The sequence below is a fragment of the Panulirus ornatus genome, chromosome 20, assembly GCF_036320965.1.
Source record: "Panulirus ornatus isolate Po-2019 chromosome 20, ASM3632096v1, whole genome shotgun sequence".
Taxonomy (NCBI): domain Eukaryota; kingdom Metazoa; phylum Arthropoda; class Malacostraca; order Decapoda; family Palinuridae; genus Panulirus; species Panulirus ornatus.
The window spans coordinates 13,490,985-13,514,115 of record NC_092243.1 but is presented as its reverse complement, the minus strand read 5'-3'; the positions used below and the strand labels follow the sequence as shown (position 1 = coordinate 13,514,115).

At 40.4% G+C, this 23,131-nt stretch overlaps 1 protein-coding gene across 5 annotated transcripts in view; it reads left to right on the top strand.

Moving 5' to 3' along the window:
- The window catches only part of LOC139755939 (uncharacterized), a 245,492-nt gene that overhangs the window by 112,310 nt on the left and 110,051 nt on the right, over positions 1–23,131 (top strand). For all 5 annotated transcript variants that reach the window (XM_071674720.1, XM_071674716.1, XM_071674719.1 and 2 more), the window contains exon 3: positions 20,179–21,491. In XM_071674720.1, the coding sequence (XP_071530821.1) occupies positions 20,191–21,491 (1,301 nt within the window). In that variant the 5' untranslated portion in view covers positions 20,179–20,190. The remainder of the gene's footprint in view (positions 1–20,178; positions 21,492–23,131) is intronic.

Below are 23,131 nucleotides of genomic sequence, written 5' to 3'. Positions count from 1 at the left end.
GAAGAGGGTGTTTTGAAATGGTTTGGGCACATGGAGAGAATGAGTGAGGAAAGATTGACCAAGAGGATATATGTGTCGGAGGTGGAGGGAACGAGGAGAAGAGGGAGACCAAATTGGAGGTGGAAAGATGGAGTGAAAAAGATTTTGTGTGATCGGGGCCTGAACATGCAGGAGGGTGAAAGGAGGGCAAGGAATAGAGTGAATTGGAGCGATGTGGTATACCGGGGTTGACGTGCTGTCAGTGGATTGAATCAGGGCATGTGAAGCGTCAGGGGTAAACCATGGAAAGCTGTGTAGGTATGTATATTTGCGTGTGTGGATGTATGTATATACATGTGTATGGGGGTGGGTTGGGCCATTTCTTTCGTCTGTTTCCTTGCGCTACCTCGCAAACGCGGGAGACAGCGACAAAGCAAAAAAAAAAAAAAAAATATATATATATATATATATATATATATATATATATATATATATATATATATATATATATAAAAACATGCAGTGTTACATCCTTGTTTACTCCAACGTTTCGGACACTCAAATCCAAAAGCCAGTCTGTCAACAATAATTACCAACGTAAATTTATTTTTCTAAAATGTGACCCATATGACATAAGTGACATTGGGCAAACAGAATATACATTAGAATGATTCAATCCATTTTGGTGTATTACATGACTGTCCGCACACGTCACTCATGTAGTGAGCTTAAGTTAGAAAGACATATTCATGTGCATCCTAAGGGACGGGTTAGAATGAATGCTATCTATGTGGTTCATGCATGTCGGAAATGGAGTCGAAAAGGGGCGGGAAGTGAGGTACTGGCAATCCGCTCCTCCTGTATCATTGCTTTCCAAAAGAGGTAAAAGAGGAAAGAGGCAAGCAAAGATTAGTTATGTTAAGGCTCAATCGTCTGTTGTGGGTATGAAAGAAAAAAATGACTATCAATGTTGTAAAGTTCAGTGTAACATATTGGTTCCTTATTAAGGAGATTCTGGTGTTCGAAACACTCAAGTCAACATATATATTACCTAAATATGCCTTCATGATGCACTACCTTTCATCCTTCTGTTCAGAGGGAAGGCACCTTTCCCCCATTGGAATAGGACAAGATTTTCTGATTAATAGATTTGTAATTACCCTCTTGTGTTGGATGGGAGGGGAGTTGATCTACACTCGTGTGGCCCTTATCTCTTGACCTTTCTCTGCTATCACAATAATTTGCAAACTCATGAATGCTGTCCATATCTCATAACACCATTCCATTTATTCGATATTGTTCTTATGATTTTTTTCATATTCTTTGTAACATGTTTCGTCTATAATTTCTTATCGTAACCTTTGGATACTGACGTGTGTTTGTGTGTGTGTGTGTGTGTCTGTGTGTGTGATTACTATTTTTGTGCTACAGTCATGTTCCTCGTCTCTTAACCTTACACATATATATATATATATATATATATATATATATATATATATATATATATATATATATATATATATATATATATATATATATATATTTCTTTTTCTTCTTTTAAACTATTCGCCATTTCCCGCATTAGCGAGGTAGCGTTAAGAACAGAGGACTGGGCCTTTTTTGGAATATCCTCACCTGGCCCCCTCTGTTCCTTCTTGTGGAAAATTAAAAAAAAAAAAGAGAGGGGAGGATTTCCAGCCCCCCGCTCTCTCCCCTTTTAGTCGCCTTCTACGACACGCAGGGAATACGTGGGAAGTATTCTTAATCCCCTATCCCCAGGGATAATATATATATATATATATATATATATATATATATATATATATATATATATATATATATATATATATATATATATATATATATATATATATATATATATATATATATATATATGTATATATATATATATATATATATTTATGGGAGCGGGGGCTGGAAATCCTCCCCTCCCGTTTTTATTTTTTCAAAAGAAGGAACAGAGAAGGGGGCCAAGTGAAGATATTACCTCTAAGGCTCAGTCCTCTGTTCTTAATGCTACCTCGCTAAAGCGGGAAATAGCTATGGGGTCTGGGCCGACTGCCATGACCGGGATGATATCCTTTCCATTTTTTTTTCTAAGCCTTTCGTGTTATCAATGAACACAAACGTATGTAAAAAGATGCAGACTCGCGCAGTAAATCATGACACGAAGTAAGTGTAAGAACACAGTCAAAGCCTTGACGTTTACTTCCTCGCAACGTTAAAACGTAAACTTGACAACTTGTGGCCGAATGAAATCTTTAGAAAACAATTGCACGTCATTTGTGTAATTTCCCATATGAAATCTCAGAGTGAAGGACGAGACAAATGCACAAGCAACAAAGCTTCTAACTTAAACTTAACACCTTTTCCCACCTCGACTCTATATAGGGACACTATACATGCATTCCGCCAGTCCTGTGGCCCCTCACCGTGATCCACACATACACACACACACACACACACACCCACACACACACACACACACACACACGCACACACACTGTAAATCCAAATTACTCAGTCAGCAACACAGTCAAATGGCTATCGGAATCTAATGATTACTTACAATGTGACATCACTTTACACACATTCCAGCTCTCAAGCTGACTAGGCCAGGTATTTCTAGCTGAGTAGGTGTGGCTCACATATGTACCTGTATCCTATTTCCAGAGTAATCCAAACACCACTGACAGAGTGTTTCCATGCCTATGTTGTTCCCGAGTGAGCGATACTGCGTATGTAGGAGTACCTGCGGCTGGATTTTGCCATATGGGGAGGGTTAACGAGTAGTGTTCGCTGCAGAGAGAGAGAGAGAGAGAGAGAGAGAGAGAGGAGAGGAGAGGTTGCGTCCACTCTGGGAGACCTTATACTTCATATTAGTCAAGGTTATGTCTCGCTCAAGAAAACATCTGTGTGGGTTCTCGAGCCTGATGTCCATCCAGACCAGAAAAGTATTATACTGAATATTCATTCGTTTCTTAATTCCTTTTTCTTTTTTCCCCATGATAGATATCCCGGTTCTCTGATTAAAACTTATTAAGTTGAAATCTGATATGCCGCATCGTTTTCCAAGTACAAAAGTCAATTGAATATAGGAAAAAAAAAAAAAGAATCGCTTGAGGAGTGACTGAAAGAAAAATCTTTTGTCAGTCTCACTTCACGAAGGAGATAAAAAGGATAGACCACACCGTGTAATGATAAGCAAAGAAAGCCACAAGGTCGTGTGAGAGACCCTGTGCCTTTCTTCCTCTTTGGGCTTCCGTGGGCCAGAACGTGTCAACAGCGCCTCCAGTGCTGGTGTGTGTAACTTTAAACTCTGATAACAAAGATCAGAGGCGAATATCTTTTTTTTTCTTTCTTTCTTCTTTTCTCTTCCACTTGATAACGATCCCTGGATGATGAGACTTTGGCTCAACAAGGGCTGGGGATGTTAGCGTTTTCATCGTAACGTATATGACTATTTTTAACTTTTCTTTACACTGATAGACGAACGTAAACCACGTTCACCTTGTCCTCTGTCCATCTGCTTTAGGTGTTCCTGTACTCCTTGCCGCCCGCTAACAATGTGACTGTGTGTAGGTATCTCGTTCCATGTCTTCAATGAGTGATTCATCTTCTTTTCTTTGTCCGTTCACCAGATGAGTGTGGTCTGTTTGTACGCCTTATCTCCCTTTATCAGCAATGCTTGAGTGTGTTACACTGACTTATCTCTTGGCAGATGTGTGTGTTTATGATTCCAAGTCATCACCAGCAATTCTGTGTATTCTGTTTCTGTGTATAGTTACAGAAAGCTGGCTCTCTATGGTTTTAACTGTAGCTTGCCTTCATTTCCTCCTAGACAGGTCCTGTACGAAGATGGCCCCTTCTCTTATGGTGCTGTTCTTACTAGTAACCTCACACTTCCTAACCTCTTCAGATCGATCTTCACTGCCATCCCACACAACCAATCTTGTGTCAACAGCTTGAAATCTTCGACCCTCTCTCGCTCCTCTTGTTTACCAGCCGTGGCTTTCCCCCCCCCAGACGTCCGAGAATAGAGACGTGTTGATAAAGTGATTTCATCCACGGATTGTGAGTGCCAGTGAAACTGTGAAATGAAGTGAATTGGACAATCATTCAAATTCCCCAGTCTGCAGAGCTTCATAGCCTGTATCCACGAATTTCCCAAGTACCCCTGAATGTCTTACTTGTAGTTTGCAAGTTTTTCTTCCATACAGTTGCCGAACCTTTGGGATGAGAAGAAAGTATTATGTGATCTTGATGACTTTTTTTTTTGTTTGGGGGAAAGGGAGATATTGACGGTCTTGCAATCTCAGTTTATTCATTTTCTTAGTACATCGTATACACACTGCATGTATATATATATATATATATATATATATATATATATATATATATATATATATATATATATATATATGTATATATATATATATATATATATATATATATATATATATATATATCCCTTGGGATAGGGGATTAAGAATACTTCCCACGTATTCCCTGCGTGTCGTAGAAGGCGACTAAAAGGGGAGGGAGCGGGGGGCTGGAAATCCTCCCCTCTCGTTTTTTTTTTTTTAATTTTCCAAAAGAAGGAACACAGGGGGCCAGGTGAGGATATTCCAAAAAAGGCCCAGTCCTATGTTCTTAGCGCTACCTCGCTGACGCGGGAAATGGCGAATAGTTTAAAAGAAAAATGAAAGAAAGATATATATATATATATATATATATATATATATATATATATATATATATATATATATATATACAGTGATTTCCTTGTAAGAAGTAACTCCCCAAATCCCCCTTTCTTTACCTTGAAACATCGATCCTTTGATCTCTTGTATGGAGATTACCTTATCTCTCCCGGGAATGGACAACAATAAAGTCTGGCTCTGAGGCCGCTCGTGAGATATATATATATCTCCGAGAGACTCAGCCAACCGCAAACAGATACCAGGAACATTAAAAACCACATCACATCATCTAGGGGTGGAGACCACAGCCTTATTGACGGTGCCCCCGTCAAAATATATGTGTGTGTGTGTGTGTGTGTGTGTGTATGCGTGAGCATTGCTTGGGATGTCACAGAGACGATAAATTCATAGGTCAAGTGGCTGGTTTTATTGGCTTTCGGCTAATTGATTGGTTGCCAGGGTCGTTCGGGTCGATAAGGTCATTTTCAAGTCACCAGTGGGAATAGACTTGAACACTTTCTGCAGGCGTTTATGATTATCCTAAACCCATACGCGTTCTCACTGTACATATGGCCTTTACAGGCCCTTGGGTAAGGAAAGGAATCGACTCCCGTCTTCGGCAAGAAGTGGTCTATTATAACTCCGTAATGCTCTCACGTTAGCTCAGTAAAGTCTACGATGCGCCACCTGCAATCTGAATTTTTTCCCGGAATCATTCACTGGAGGAAATACATATACTTTTGAATAGTTTTGTGTGAATAACATCATTCTACATTCTCGAATATATATGGAGTCTTTTATGTGTATCTATGACAAGAAACACAAGGAACTGTTGCTTAAAGCCAACTTGATCCATGGATGATATTGAATCATACGACTCAAAAGATTCCTTCAAGTTCTTTTTTTGTCGTGATAATGATTACGACGGTATTCGTCAAGTTCATGGATCATATTAGCCATAATCATTGATGATGGTCCTCAATCCCTTCGTTCCGTTCCTTCTACCGATACATTCACCCTACACTCAGCACTCTACATCTCGTTACAGTCTCACACTTACTTACCAAGCGATACTTCCCCCATTAATGAAGTCGTTCTTTACTCTCCTCGGTCCATGACTAGTTCCCTTTCTTTTTTATATTCATAAGCACTTAGTATTCATGGAACTTCGGCTTTCAGTTCCAGCCGAGTTTCTCTGAGTCAAGATGCCCTTCAAAAGCTGATGTCTTATCTTGCTTCTCTTTCCCCCAAGTGTCTCGCTCTCAGCATCCGATCGTGGCAGGTTTTCGAGAGGTGTTGACATCCCTCTTCCCTCACGGGCTGTGATACAGAGAAATCTGCTCCACTGACTGTTCTTTTATTGGCTTTATATAGAGTCTTTGATAGGGATTCTCTTGCCCAGAGTGAGGAACAGAGGTGTTGTTTTCCGTAAGTGAGACTAGAGAGGAATGCACAGTGTATAAATCACCGTCGAATGACACGGAAGGAACATGCAGAATATACTGAAGGTATTTTCTTTGTTGTTTTAAGTAACATCACTATTAATGTTGAGACCCCTTCTAGAATATTCCTCATCTTATCACCATCTCTTCTGTACTGCATCTTTCTCGCAACATCACTACTAATGTTCAGACTCCTAGTTTTTCCCTTATCTTTTCACTCCCTCTTCTGTACTGTATCTTTCTCGCCATTCTTCAGTCTCTTCTCCATGTTTGTCATAATTATGGTCTAAACTACTTACGACTTTCATAAAGTACATCACAGTGTTACTTTACTTTATGATCTGATCACCTGTCTTACTTTATCATTATTCTTTTATTCATTTACGTCTTTTTTTTCTTTTCGTTTCCTCGTTTTTCATTTATATCCCTCCATCTAGAATATCTAAAGCCCTATTTTTGGTCATCTCTATTCCTTGTTTCCCTGTCTTTCATCTGACTCCCTCTACTCTATTCTTCCTTTCCCTATCTAATTTTTCCCTTGTCTCTTCTCCTCTTTCTCCCGTAAAGCTTATACGTTTAAGCAAATGTCCTTTGCAAATTAAGCTCACATGAACCCAGATTCACTCCTCCTTTGGCTGGGCTAAGCATGCAGCAAGGGCCTGTGTATGAAACCCGAGTCTCAAAACTGACTTTGTCAAACATCTGTTTATGCCACGCGCTCGAGATGAATGTGTGGAGGAGGAGGGTGGGTTGTTTCATGCCATCCTCTCGCTCCGCGCTTGAGTGGAAGCATTTTCTTTCATGCAATCTGAAAGGACGACGCAACCCATTGAAGCTTTCCTTCATTTACATTCGTGTGGACGTGGCACTCAGTAGTGTCTTTTATTCACAGTATGGCGTATTACGTATTATATCGTGTTCTGTGATATGCATCAGAAATACAAGTGGTACGAGGAGAGGTCAGAGACACGTAGGTGTGTGTGTCGTCAATGGTCGTAGCCAGGGCATTAACCTCCACTTTAGCAGACCACTCATTCCAACTTCCTGTTCCTGTTGGGTAAGGCGAGATTTAGATCTCCTGGTCTCACTAATTTTGTTTCAAGGGGAGACACCTCAGGTCACGCCTGCCTGGAGACTTAAGTTACACTCTCTGTCCTGGACGGCAGTCTGCCCAACACATGGCGACGATATTCCAGGTTTTCATTATTTCCCTTAGGTTATGTGACCCTGGTTTCCAGAGGTCCTCATTCGCCAGGGGTTCCTGCAGCTTCATGGTCACTCTACGAACAGTAACAGAGGAAGGATGGAATCATTCTGGACAGCATACATTTATCATTTTTCTTTTGTTTCTTTTCTCCAACTTTCTTATCCTTCTTCCTTCTTAAGAATAACGGAATACCATATTTTCAAAATCTTTCTGTCTTTTAATGTCAGTAAAGTACAAAGTATAGTCCAATATTGCTCACATTAACACAGCGTTCCCAGAGTTTTTTCATCTATTATCAAGTGACATCAAGAAAAGTTAAGCTTACAAATGTTACAATATAAAGTGCAAAGCCCAGAGTAGCCATGTTGACACTACAGAATATATCTGACCACACTGACTTCACACACACACAACCTTTCCACCCAGGTCAACCCGTGCACTGAGGTCGACACCCTCCCACCCATCAGGCCAACAGCGAGGGAGGCGGGATATTACAGATGACAGCTTCTCTTCTTCCAGGCTGGATTTCCAGACAACACCACACGTTACTGTTGACGGTTCACGCTCGAATGGTTGGTCCACCATACAAAGAAAAAGTTACCTCTAGCATCAACCTGAGGATTAATCATGGAGTCATTATCCCTAATAGAAACTAACTCAAGTACCTAAAGGTTTCTTCTAATCTCAGATCTTGGTAATGTATTAGACTTTTCTCGTCTGGTTCCGGACTAAAGATTGTCCTCGGTGTCGTTCCTGAAGATGTCTTCTGGGTCCACCTTCTTGCAAGTGGGACGTCACTCTTCCTGACAGTGTCGTTGTTGTGTGACCAGTGGAGAACCGAGTGCACAACCTCCGGTATTGCATGTGAAACAATAAGCAACTTTAGTCCGTCCCTCAGAACGTAGGGATGACCACAAAAAAAAAAAAAAAACGCGATGGGTAAACACTGTCATGAAAATGACCACCCTGTAGACTTTAGAAATCCAGTAATTTCATATCTTTCTGCTAATTAAGCAACCTTAGACGTCATTGAATCTGTCTCAATTCTTAATACTAAGAACTTTAATTTGTCCCCCAGACTAATTTAAAGCCCATGTCATTATCAACCGAAACATTATGGAAGAATGAACAAGAAACGAAAACATAAGGACATTAGTCCAAGACATATCTTCGCTACCCAGGTCAACCTTCGCCTCGCAACCCCATTTAACCACATGGCACCCACACTCTCCAGGTCACTGTCGGTCAGGCCAGTGTGTCGTCTATGATGGTAGACACCAGAAGGTACTTCTGTTGTGATGTTGGGGTTCAAATAACTTAATTGATTTTTGGCACCTTATGAAGTGGATTGTCTCCATGAAACATGTTGCGCCACATGTATATAAAATTTGCATGTTAAATACGATTATGTAAACTATATGTAAACTATATGTAAACTATATGTAAACTATATGTAAACTATATGTAAACTATATATATATATATATATATATATATATATATATATATATATATATATATATATTATGATTTTTGTTCAAAAAAGTTCGATAAGCCGCTGGTGTTAAGCCATCCCTGAAAAATTCGTAGTTTAAATACTAAATTTTCTTCACCACTACAACCCATTTTCGCCGGTACGTCTTTTTTTTTTATAGCACTACTGCGGATATTCTTCGTCGTTTTCTGTCGCCCTGTCGTTGAACTGTAGGTGATTCTTCGTAAAGAAACACGGTCGTGTGGGATGCTTCCTGGCTCACCACCGCAGAACTCTACGTCATATTCCGTTGTGTTGCTGGGAAGCTGTGCATTACTACCTTCTGTTGCGCTACCGAAACACGGTTGGTTAGTTTCTGTTATTCAACGCTGTTTCAAAAGTATGCCTCATTATCTATAGCACTTACGCAAACCTGCACTACATTTTGTGTTGCACAAAATGTCATTTTTGTTGTTGTATTGCAGAGTGAATGTACACCTCGCTCACTCGCGTCCTCTACCACACTAGATATGAATAACAACGGCAAACAATCTTATCGAACGAAACGTCCCATAAGAGGCTTCAAGTCCGAGCGGTCGAACCTGACGAGAGAAATACTGGGGGGTTCCGAGGGCTCTCTATCTCTCTCTCTCTCTCTCTCTCTCTCTCCCTTGCCAAAGCGAGAGCAAGGTAGCGTCAGGAACAGAGGGCTGATCCTTGAAGGAAAGGTCTCGCTATAGTCCCTTGTTTTTTTTCTGCGCTTACATTTGAAAAGTGATGATACATGTGGAGAGGATTTCCACTCTCTCGCTCCCACCCCCTCTTAGCCGTTTTTTACGAGACGTAGGAAATGCATGAGTATTATTCTTTTCCGCTCCTGATCTCAAGAATACTAAGGGATGCTACCTTAGAGTATATGATAAAAAAGGACTGAAGAGACAACTGTACATCTATATAGCATTGGTATCTATGGACAACCGCTTGGAGTATAAGTTATTGAATAGGTTCTCCCTGGACTCATCCTCCTGTCTGTACTGATGTAGACGCTGGAGGAAAAGGGGGCCTTGTAGGGTACATGATATAAAAGTCCCCTTGTTGACTCCTTGCTCTTCACGTACGCTGTGAATCCATCAAGTAAGGAATTACTTTTATGCCTCGAGATAGGTGTAGGTTGATCGAAGAAATGTGTGTGTGTGTGTGAGAGAGAGAGAGAGAGAGAGAGAGAGAGAGAGAGAGAGAGAGAGAGAGAGAGAGAGAGAGAGAGAGAGAGAGAGAGAGAGACGGCGGTGGATACCATCTGTGCGATAATGGCTAATATCACGAAGGCCAGTGACTAACAGGAATAAACAGTTGTTGTTACGGACGCCAATAGGCAATGCTACGACGATAAACAAAGGACCACTAGACAATAGTCACAACTACACACGCACACATACCTTGCATGGAGAACAGTATAGCCATTGGCAAACATATTAGTTAGTCGCATCGAGAGAATAATACAGCCAATGTCTTAAGAATCACGATAGGATGTACAGATGACGATGTGGTAGCTTCAGTTACCAGGCGAATCTCTCACAAAGCAATGGCTTCGAAATGTTAGCTTCAGCTTCCCACAGTTTATGTGTGGTGACCAGCCACTCGAGGAACGGCTGGCATGATACCCCCCTTCTTCCTCCTTCGTACAACCAAGCAGTGGAATTCTCTTCCTCTTCCTTTATGAACTCTAGTATGCGATCAAGAACGAAGTCTTGATAACTTCTTGCATTCTTTTTCACCCTCTCTCTTTACTCCCTTTCACCAGGACTGGTATTTGATAATGCCTTGTTTCAATCGTGTTATGTCAGTCAGTCACTTAAAAAAGGAGAGAGAGAAAAAAAAGTAGATTATTCTTGCTGTTTTAGGCACAGATCCTCATTTGTCAAGGGGGCTGGTCAGGAGTTAACACCATAGAGTGATCACCCTATTGAGACTCTTGTTATTGTAGAAGTATCTTTGTCTCATTCCATTGGAAGCAGAAAGCTAACAACGCCCTATCTCAATGGGCTTGTGCTAAGGCTCTGACATCTTCTGCATGTCGATTATGATACTCTCTGCATACTTATTGATTTGCTACAACGTACACAAGTTGCAAACGACGTTCAAGGCTCATAACAGCCATTTGGTATAGATTGAACAACAAGACCTTTTTTAACGCCATCATTAAGTGGTGTTCAGAGATCAATATGGCCATTGCCAATGCCACTGAGTAAGCAGTATTGTCCCTCCCATAATGGCCGTCCACAATTGCGAATAACAGCGTAAAAGTTCCAAGAACATGAAAAAAAGATTCGAATGTCGCAAAACGTATAAGAGAAAAGTTCAATGGAAAAAGATATGGGTTCCATTCTGAGCCATTTGTTGCAGGAAAATTTCTAATGTACCTTAAGGAGGTAGGGGGTTAGCTTTCTCAGAGGGAGGAGGAGTGGCATGTAGTGCCATGTAGAAATTGTGATAAGTTTTATGTTGGGCAGACTGGTAAGGATCTTTCTGTTAGACTTAAGCAACATAAATATAGTATAAGAACGGGACAAGAATCAAATGTCTTGTTTAATCACGTTAAGAAATAGCTATGATCATTGTATTGACTGGGGTAATGCCATCTCAGGTATTAACTCTAACTCTATTACCACGAGAAATATCATTGAATTTTCTACCATTAAATACACAAAGAATTATAGTCTTAATATGAATAATAGTCTATACAAATTAGATAACTTTATTAATGATAGAATTTGTAAAATGATAAGTTTATGAACGCTCGTTGTCTGTCTTGGACAATCGCATGTTTACCAAATGGCGTCTTAGCTTGTCTCTTCGATGCATATCAACTGACTTATATTCATCTCTTGTGTCTCCCCTGATGATGTGATTATTACACGAAAGTGCACTTGGGAACTTATCGTGTTTCATTTTCCCCGTGGACTCATAGGAATATCTTGATCACGCGCAAAATTGAGATCCTTTCCGCCATATATATATATATATATATATATATATATATATAATCCATTTCTGTCGTTACCCCATCCCACAGGAAAACAGCATCGTTATCTCCTGCTTTAGCGAGGTAGCGCCAGGAAAACACAAAAGATTAGGTGCTTTTAGACTTCGATCTTTCTGGTCTTCCTTCACTGCTTCACCTCCTCACTCCATGCACAACTCACCTCTCTTCCGACCCGCACCACAGTATGACCCTCCCCTCGCCAGACCCCAGCCTCCTGCGTGACACACACACACACACACACACACACACACACACACACACCCCCCCCACCACCTCAGTGGCGCCCTACCCAATAACTCGGTCGTGGTGGCCTGACTGGTGCCCACGCCCGGCGCAGGCCCACTAAGATTAACCATGGTGGCCTGTGCCGGACATAGTCCATTAGAGACGGACCAGAGAAATGACGGTTTCGGGGAAGTACTGCGGCTGAAAGGGGTTGGGATGGTGGCATCTAATCGTGCTCAATATTCGTAACAAGGTTAACACCTGGGCGAAATCCTACCATCGAAGGATTTGTATTTTTGGAGAATTGGACTTCCCTTACATTATATCTGTTGTTATTTCATCTCCGCTTTTGATACTGTTTAGCTAAACAATTGGCTGGTGTTTACCGTGTGCCTTGGAAAATGATCAGTGAGACCCTGTTGCTTGTACATACAAGACGAAAGGTAGATGTTGACTTGTAGGTGAATGATCGTTTCTTCGGTATGAGTGCCATTGCGTAGTGGATGATATTCCCAGCTTCCACGATAGTGGCAGCGGTTCGAATCCTACTTAGGGAGAATTCGTACGTCTATAGAAGTGTGGGTTCATTAAACAATGGTAGTTGTCCATTTAACTCCACGTTTGACAATGATATTCGATAAGACGCTGGCCACTGTGTACTGTTAGCAAGACCTGGAGACCCCGTTGCTTGTACATACATGTCTATGGGTATTCGATTTCGTGTTGCGAAATAAGCATTTATCTATAATGGCCTCCATCGCTTAGTTTCTACCATCCTCAGCTTCCACATTAGTGGCGGTGGCTCGATCCCTGCTCTTGGAGAATTTATGTCGATCTAAAATACACGTTTCTTGCAGTGTAATCATTATTGGTCATATATCTCCATAGTCGGCAGTATGTTGCGGTAAAGCAATGGCTATTGTGTTTCCTGATTATCTGGTGGGAATCTAGAAGCATTTATCTTCTTGCTGAATAATTTAACACCTCCCATCAAATATATTGTGGAATAAGCAAATGATATTATGCTATCATTCTTCAATCGCCTGATTCACAGGGTCAGCAACCAGCTGAAGTTCAGCAAATTTTAAAGACGACCCACCAATGTTTGTCTATATGATCATCATCCTTATGCAAAACGTTGTCAGAACTGACTTACTATTATTTTCATCGATGTTCTTACGTGCATTACCCAGTACCTCCAACCCACAGCACGGTCATCGCCTCCCCCAAAACCCCTACCCATCACACTATCCTCTCCTTCCACAACCAGCACTCCACTGGACGACCCTACCCTCCTCTTCACACACCCCTTACTCAGGGATGGAGAATGCAGTCCTGAAATTCATGGATAAGGAGTTTGAGAATATCTACGATGCTGGGTTAAAGTTAAGGCATCTTGGATCTTAATTTGACAAATATCTTAGTTTCGAAAAGAAATAATTTCATTGATTTTATAGAGTTAACTCTAATCCTTCTCATGATACCAAGAATCTCCTGATTTCGCTCCATAGTTCCTCATCGACTCAGTGCCTTCAATGGGAATTCATCCCTCAGTAACACCAATGCTGTTTAGAACATTCGAGTGAAAAACTCATCAGGGAATGAATGTGTTTTTCAAGAACATTGCGAAGGTTGTGAAGTGTTTTATATTGGCCGGATTGATATGTATGTTTCTGCTGCGCTTAAATAGCACAGATATTGTGTGAGGATGGGCGGGGAGGTGTCCAGTGCCTTTGTTTATACACAGAATGGCCACTTTGTTGACTGGATCAATGCTTCTTCAGCTAAGTCTTGAAACTCACTGATCAGTGATATTACTGAATCTTCTCATATTCGTTATTCATATCTGTGCACCTGAGAGCATGTAGCATTTCAGATCTAGAATTTTTAGATGATGAACTGAAAATGATTCAGTACATTGGACAGAAGCTAAGGTACCCAATGAATATACCTAACCAGTGTCAGAATACAGCAAGGAAACGTTTCTATTAGTGGCCAAAATTAAAAGCCAGAATGTAAAAAATACCAAAGAGCCCTTGTTCTTCCCTTCCAAGAGAATTTTTTCGAATATGTTCATATTCACAAAAAACTTGATGTATAAGTAGTATTCAAATATGACAACACAATCAGGAAAACCCTCATCAAAAACAGACCATCAAATAATGCAGGTATTGTTTATAAAGTCCCATGTAAAGATTGTAACCAATTTCATATTGGACAATCGGGGAAAGATTTGGAGACTAGAATCTCACAACATAAGTATAGTGTTAGGATAGACCAACAGAGCAACGGCTCATTTCAACTTAAAGCTGCAGTTGATCACCATATCAACTAGAAATGAGCTAAGACCATAGCTAGATCAAATTCTTTCAATGAAAGAAATGTAATTGAATCATGTTTGATCTTTGGAACATTTGATCATAATGTAAATATGTCCTTTGGCCATTTTAAATTTGACAAACTGTTAACTGAAATAATTATTAAGAAGTATCCACAAGGATAACCCTGTCCAGACACAATGTAAAGAAAAGGTAGACGTCAGGTCACATAATTAGTGCCCACCTGAACTCCACGGGGATTAATGAAGCCCCGCCTCACTGCTACCTCTGTGCTTTTAAAGACATCAACACCTGTACCTCCCCCACTCTGTCTGAGGATGAAATAAACGAAAGTACTCACTGTTTTTATTTTGTCTTTCTAGTGATGATACACACACACACACACACACACACAGATATATATATATATATATATATATATATATATATATATATATATATATATATATATATATATATATATATATATATATATATATATATATATATATATATATATATATATATATATATATATATATATATATATATATATATATATATATATATATATATATATATATATATATATATATATATATATATATATGCATATATATATATATATATATATATATATATATATATATATATATATATATATATATATATATATATATATATACATATATATATTCCTATGAGTCCACGGGGAAAATGAAACACGATAAGTTCCCGAGTGCACTTTCGTGTAATAATCACATCATAAGGGGAGACACAGGAGAGAAGTATAACAGTCAGATGATATACATCGAAGAGATGAAGCTAGAAAGCCATTTGGTAAACATGCGATTGTCCAGAAGAGGGCCAGGTGAGGATATTCCCTCAAAGGCCCAGTCCTCTGTTCTTAACGCTACCTCGCTATCGCGGGAAATAGCGAATAGTATGAAAAAAAAAATATATATACACACAAACAAACCAAAAGGAATATGTTTACATTGCCACCACCATGAATCTTTTCTTAAGGCCTTGTTCCCTGGTCCTTAGCGACATCTCTCTTATAGAAGGAATCAACAGCGACATCAGTAAAAAAGGAAGACCTCCAGCTGCGGTGTAGACTGCCTCCATGACGTCTGTACAACCATACCCTGAGCGAGGCTCCGAGGCTGAAATATTCTGCTTTTACGAAGGTCAGAGTGAAGCCCGGCTCGAAATGCCTCCAAGGTTTACTGAGGTCTCGAACCTGGAAATGATCAAAACATCCCTGAATTTGTAAAGTTCAGTCACCGTGAACTGCCCGGGGTCACCACGCTAATCATTAAATAGACGCAGCGTTGTTGGTTCCTTCATAATATGATGCATTTAACCAGCCATTTGAATTAGTCTAACAAACTTATAATAGCCAATAATACTACATGGAGTGAGGCAGCCATTAATACATGAACAACGTGTTTCCGTGATATATCAATACACTATACTCATCTACATATTCAAATCAAGTTAATTAGTGAAACTTTTTCCTAGTAGAATTTCCTCACTCAACACGTGTTCATTCTCATGCCAATAGGAAAACGTATATGCTGCTTAATTTTCAGGGGTTTATAGTCTGTTTTAGTTAGCGAATAAAAGTCATAACAATTACCAGTGGGAGAGTTAGACTATAGAGACATGTGCCTTTCCATACCTTTTCCACTAAACGTATGTATAGCTCCTGTTCCTTCTCGTCCTCTCCATTCTACTTCCACATTGACGAACATGACATCGCTACATCACGAGGTCGAGGGCCACTGCTTCTCCAACAGTTCATTTGTCAATGGATCATTCATCTCTGCTCCTGTCCCTCAGCCATTCACATCTCTCCCTCCTAACCTCCCTACTCTCTCACTTACCTCCGATTCTTCGTCACCCACTCACTCATCTCATACTACGTTACATCCTAGTGCACTTCTTTCTACCATGGATCTTCAGTAGGCTCCACACTTATTTCCATACTCCTTTAATGTTCTTCACCACAAACCTCTTTACCATACCTTTTCAGCAAGCTTCACCACCCTACACCACACCATTCTCCATTTTATAGTTTTCTGCAAGTCGTTTCAACCGATCTCCTGTTTCTACAATTGCCGTACCTCCTCCCGCATCAACACTCATCTTCCAGGCTCTCAAACCAGCGTCATCAGAGCTTAGAAGCATCGGTCTTTTAATTCGATAGCGAGTGAGACACCACACATAAGGAAACTTAATTTTCTTTTTTGCCAGAAAACAATTTGGACTTGTTGGGAGTCACTAATCTGTTGTAATAGTTTTCTCGATCCAGCTTTTCTCGACTCGTTCATTATGGATCTGGGTCTCCACCCCGCTGCCGCTGAAACCTATTTGTCCCTAACTTTTCTCACATCCTCAGACTTTCCTCACTCATTGTTTCCAGTGCAAGTTCCCTTGAAAAACCAACTTGAACAACAGAAGTGTGACGCTAACATGGGGTGCCCCTCCTCGTCTTTGTCCCTGAACTCGGCTGGCTCTTCGATATTTCAAGGGTTTTTGTGATGTCTCGAATGAAACATTCACCGACGGAACTTGTAGCGTCGAGGTCAAGGGATGGGAGGTTCCTGTATTATCAAAGCTGGCGTTAGAGGGAAGACTTGCATGACGCATGATGTGTATCCAAACGCTTTCGTCTGACACTATTCACGGAGGATTCGAGATCTTGCCACACACTAGGACTCTCCGAGAAGCCACACTGGTTAAACAATAGAATGAACATCTTTCATTGAGAATATTCGAATCCAGATAACTTTTATACAACAAGAAATATTAGCTGAGACAATCTTCTCTAATTAATCTTCTCATGGGAAACGTAAGACTTAAATGATATGGAAAGTAGAGTGTGGAGTGCAGATATATTAAATGTCTTGCAAATGTTCTATAAATACTCCTTTTTTTCTAGTTTGAGCTCATACTTAAGAATTTTTTCAGTGAAAACACACATCTATTTAGATCAGAAAACAATGAAGAATATTGAAACCTAAAAGCTTGACGTTGCATATAAGTAACAGGAACTTCATTTTCAAGAAATATATTCACTTCCGGAGTTGATTCTGTGAACACAAAATGGACATCATACTTTCGGCCTGGAACGTACTAGCATTTCTGAAGATCGATGTGATGTTGGCGAACTTTCAATTCCTTGAGACACTTTCCCTGTCGCAAATGACTTACTGAAGTAAACAGTAAATGTTTTAAAACATCTCCTTTTTCGCCTCTTCCATTGTTTCTCGGATGGAACCTAACTAAGCCTGAGGTGTTACATAGACTTCGATGCGATTCGGTACTGATGGTTCTGCAGTGTATCTTCAGCTCATATGGCATAACGCCGTAGGAGGATCTCCCCTCCTTGTAATGGACTTGATCTGTGACATGGGTTGGGTCTTCAGTGGTGAATACAAATAAAGGAAGAAAAATATTCTCTTTAAGATCATGGCTACGTTTTCATGTCTTGAACCACAAGTTACCGTTTTAATAACTTAATGGACCAACTGGTCTCGTTTGTGACTTAACTTGCATTTTTCAGCATCATATACTCCATACTGACGTTCACTTTGACGTAGCTCTGTCCATTCTTCTAAGCAGTATTACGTTACCTAACTCTATCATGTTCGTCATTGGTTTCTGAATTTCTTATGTGCTTCATTCATAGCAACAGGGAGTTCTTGAGTTCACTGTATCACCGTTTTGGCTAAAATTCTGGAAAATGAACGTCTGGTAACGCATTGGCACACACCTTCCTTCTACCAACTATTCTGTAAGGCTTACTGAAGATTAACCAAGCTACATCAACATCGTTTTCACTGATGATGTCAACCTTCATTCACCTGTCATGAATGATGCAATTCTGTTAAAGAATTGTAAGTCGAAAGTCTAGTAGTTTTCATTTTGACGTTGACCTACTAAGTAACTTATCAGTAATCACTTGTACCAAATATTTCACCAGTTACCACGTTACAAGATCCTCATTTGTGGCTGGCATTATTAAGTCTAATATGTTCATGTCACGGGTAGGTAGGTAGGTTTCCCCATGAATTACATTAACGTACGAGGAAGCCAGTTTAAGTATATACTCTGTACTCTGTTTACAGATACTAAAAAGAGATTCTCCTCCATAGATAATATGATAAAATCTCCCATTATGATCGAACTGTGGTCAGTACAGATTTCTGCGAACTGGTCAACTTTTTCTTTTTTCTTTTGTCTTCCTCTGGCGTCTGTGTGGTGTGGCCTGTAAACGAATGCCTGTTATTTACTTACGAACCTTGTCATTATTTCTTACAAAAATAGAGTCGATATTAGCAAAATTTACATCATTTTTCAGCACAGGATTAGGATAAGTTTTAACTAAGAGCAATACACCACCGTTTACGTTAATTTCCCCTATCATTATCTGGGCAGATTGTACACGTATTTGAGTATATGGCCAGGAGAACCTTTGTACTTAGAATCTCACCAATGATCAGAGACACCAGTTATGACATAATTTTCTTAGAGTGCAGTTAACTTTGACAATGAAGATCTGTGTTGTAACATTGAGTCCTTTGACTAAAATCCACATATTATGTGATTGAGAATTATTTTGAAAAGAACTCTTCTCTCTCTCTCTCTCTCTCTCTCTCTCTCTCTCTCTCTCTCCCTCCTTGAGAAGCCCATGAAAATTTTCGGAGCGCCCACTTCGTGCAGCTGTGTGCCGTCCTTCATAAAAACATCAGGCCACACGCTCGAATGCTCTCCCACAAGCTCAACTCCCTCCCACAAACAGAGCTTTAATAATCCATCATCGAACATCTCACTGAAGAAGGCGATGCCCGGCGGCCCTTCTGAAATTATAATGTTGTTGGTTTTGTTTGTAATAAAAAGACGAAAATGCCTGCAATATCACCCCAGAGGCTCCATCGATCTTTCCTCGAACACGTTGTCGGTACCGACATGACTGATAAAATGTGAAGACGAGTTTATACATAGGTTAAGTCAATTATGTATCTTGAAGACAAGTGCCTCAGAGACAACACCTCCCTAGCCAGGGGCTGTATGGAGAACGAACGTTCCTGTGTGCAAACTTAACTACGTGTGTAAATACGAGGATAGAAATTTTATCCCTAATACAGAATTCAAGATGTTTTATTTTCTTGTTCAAATAATTGTGAGCAGTCTCTCTCTCTTTCCTAGCTGTACGTTATTTAATTCCTGAAAAGAAAATTATGCATTATACCAAAATCATTCTACTTTAGGTTTTTTTTTTTTCATTGTTTAGATATTTCTTTCATTGGTATGTATGTATGACTCTTGTTATTGTTTCAGATATTATATAATATCATTTCGCCTTGTATTATTTTTCTTTCCTATACCTTGAACTTCAATAGACAGTAATGCTAATATATCAGATCTTTATGTGTGTAAACAAGAGTGGCTTTAACGAAAAAAATGCCGTCTTTATTGACAAGGAATATTGTATGATGAGGAGACTTATAATTTGTAACGTAATCAATAAGTGAGGTTTTTCAGAGAATTTTTTTCTATATAGCGTTTAGGTCAGACCACCTTGCTTCGGTCCTGAGTCAGTGTGAACTGTGTATCTATGTAATTCCATGTAACTCTCTTCAACAATGTGTATAACTTCAGCAATAGACTATGAGCATTATTCTCCAACGTAGCTAACTGCACGCTCAGCACAGCACGACCTGGATGTGTTATAACCACTGTATGTTTCTCCGACAGACGATGTGAGCAATGACGGAGCGACACCCTCTGCCCCAGCCTTCTCCCGTCCCAGCGCCACCACCTTCACCCAGGACCTTCCTCCTGCCTCTCCTGCTTCTGACCCTCATCTGCTGCTCCGCTGCTACCTCTGCCTCTGCTGGCGCTGACGAGCAGAGGCCCAAGGAGGCTGTAGCAGCAGGACCACCAGACGACACCTTAGTGAAGCTACGGGGCCTCTGGAGTTCTGATAGTTTATTCCTCCAGGATGGAACGAGTGATCTGGACAGACTCGGCGTAGGTAGTGAGACGACGAGCGTGGACACCAGGGAGTTCCGTCGTCGCGGCGCTCAGGAGGCCAGAGATGGTGCTAAACGTGGTGCTGATAAGCCTTCTGCTAACCACTTACAGACACATAACCCGGAAAACCGGCTTACCATCACTGAGAACTTTGATCATCAGGGAGATCAAGGGGATCATGATCGAACTGCGGCTCATGACGAGTTCCCCTTCCCTGGAAGAGTTGAGATTCAAACAGCAGGATATAAAGGACGTGATCTGCAGGGGTGCATACGACAGGGAGACTGCCACCAAGAAGCTCCTGAATACAAGAAGGTATCGAGTTTGGACAAGGGAAGTGATGAGACTGAGAAAATCCGACGCGAATTTTCTATCCTGGCAGGGGATTGGAGAGCAAGGAGTGTGGCTGGCGCAGTACAGAAAGAGGCGCAATCAAGGCGTGAAAGGCAGGTACACCCGAGCTCCAATAAAGGAGAGGAAGAAGACGAGGATCAGTTACCTAGTCAATGGGAACCATTGTTACCCGGAGCGAATGGCAATGATCCAACAGAGAGCATAAAAGGAGGTAGTTTTCCTCCCCTGGTACCACCACCACCAGACGCCCATGACGCCGTCCTTAACGACGGCCCTTTCTCACAAGGGCTTCCTAGCGATGGCATACACGGAGAGCATGACAATGCCGGCGTCTCACGCCTGTACACCCCTGGCGGCACACATAGGGAGTCCGCCGGTGTCAGCGCCTCAGAACTATACATTCCGAGTGCCAGTCCTGTGGCAGCCCCACCGAGGAACGATCCCTGGCAATCCCTGAAGGACACTTCATCAGGAGGGGCGTCCCTGGCGGACGATCCGTACGAGATGCCCGATGGGTCATGGAACAGCGGCAGCCTAGGAGGAGCAGAGGGCCAGACTATGGGTGAATATGGAGACTACCGGCAGGCGTGGGAGACTTCAGGCGAAGACTACCACTCCCCAGATTACGCAGGAGGCCCTATACTGCACCTGACGGGAGCAGCGCCCCCGAGTCTCACCAGGTTAGTGTAGCGCGATGTCTACCTTGTACGGGGGGTCGTATGATGCGACCAAGGATGAGTATTATGTACGTACACACGACATATATTTCCTCATGCGTTCATAGAGGTTTTTGCTCAACTGAATACAATACACACACACACACACACACACACACACACACACACACACATACACACACACACATACACACACACACACACACACACACACACACACACACATACACACACACACACACATACACACACACACACACACACACACACATATATATATATATATATATATATATATATATATATATATATATATATATATATATATATATATATATATATATATATATGTATATATATATATATATGTATAGATATATACCATGACTACTTTAGGGCCACACATACATATGAATGTAAAATACTTGGCACTGCTGAACGTGCATTTGTAAAAAAAATACACCATCGATGTTTCTTGTGTAAATGAATTAGCTTTGGGTAGAAAATGAATGCGTCTGGAACATAAAAACAAATTAACGAGCCAAAATAGAAATAGCCGTTATGGGATCTTATTAAATCTGCATCACATTAAGCTAACGACGACAATTAACTTTATTTTTTTCATCACTTGGCGACACGTGAGTCCTTTTCGTAAATCTGTCATCATCCTTAAATGTAAACTTAGAAAAAAAAGCAAGTTATTTGGATGATACCAATATCAAAATTTCATGATCCTCAAGACAGCGATGTAGGTCAGCCTATGACCAGTGAAGGTTAGTGGGTCTTATCTCTATCTCAATCTATATCATAGTCTGTGTCATGATCTGTATCATGGCCATATATTGACGTCTTCCACACAGTCAATGACCCTCACGCTATAATATCTGTGTTAATTTGGCATAGCCTTTGACAGTCATCAATGCCATTTATGATATACACAACTGAACTTCATTTCCATCCAAAATGGTTTTGTTAAAACAGGCGCACTAGAAGTTTATCAAAGGGAAATTCATAAAAGCAATTGAGAGTGTGAGTAAGCAATTAGATTTGAATAGGACGCAAATACTCTCATGAACAAGATTAACTTTAAATCGGAAAGCTCCATGCAGAAAATATATATCATGCAGTAGCAGTCACGTACCTGCCATATCTAGGTTAATTTCTCTTATACATGCAAATACCGGAGAAATAAAAGTGAATTTATGACTTTCCCTACCTGTATTTACCCTTACTATATATCTATTTGTCAGTGTGTGTGTGTGTGTGTGTGTGTGTGTGTGTGTGTGTGTGTGTGTGTGTGTGTGTGTGTTTGTATATGTGTGTATGTGTGTGCTTGTTTGTGTATATATATATATATATATATATATATATATATATATATATATATATATATATATATATATATATATATATATATATATATATATATATATCTTTCTTTTCTTTCATACTATTCGCCATTTCCCGCGATAGCGAGGTAGCGTTAAGAACAGAGGACTGGGTCTTTGAGGGAATATCCTCACCTGGCCCTCTTCTCTGTTCCTTCTTTTGGAAAAAAAAAAAAAAAAACAAGAGGGGAGGATTTCCAGCCTCCCGCTCCCTTCCCTTTTAGTCGCCTTCTACGACACGCAGGGAATTCGTGG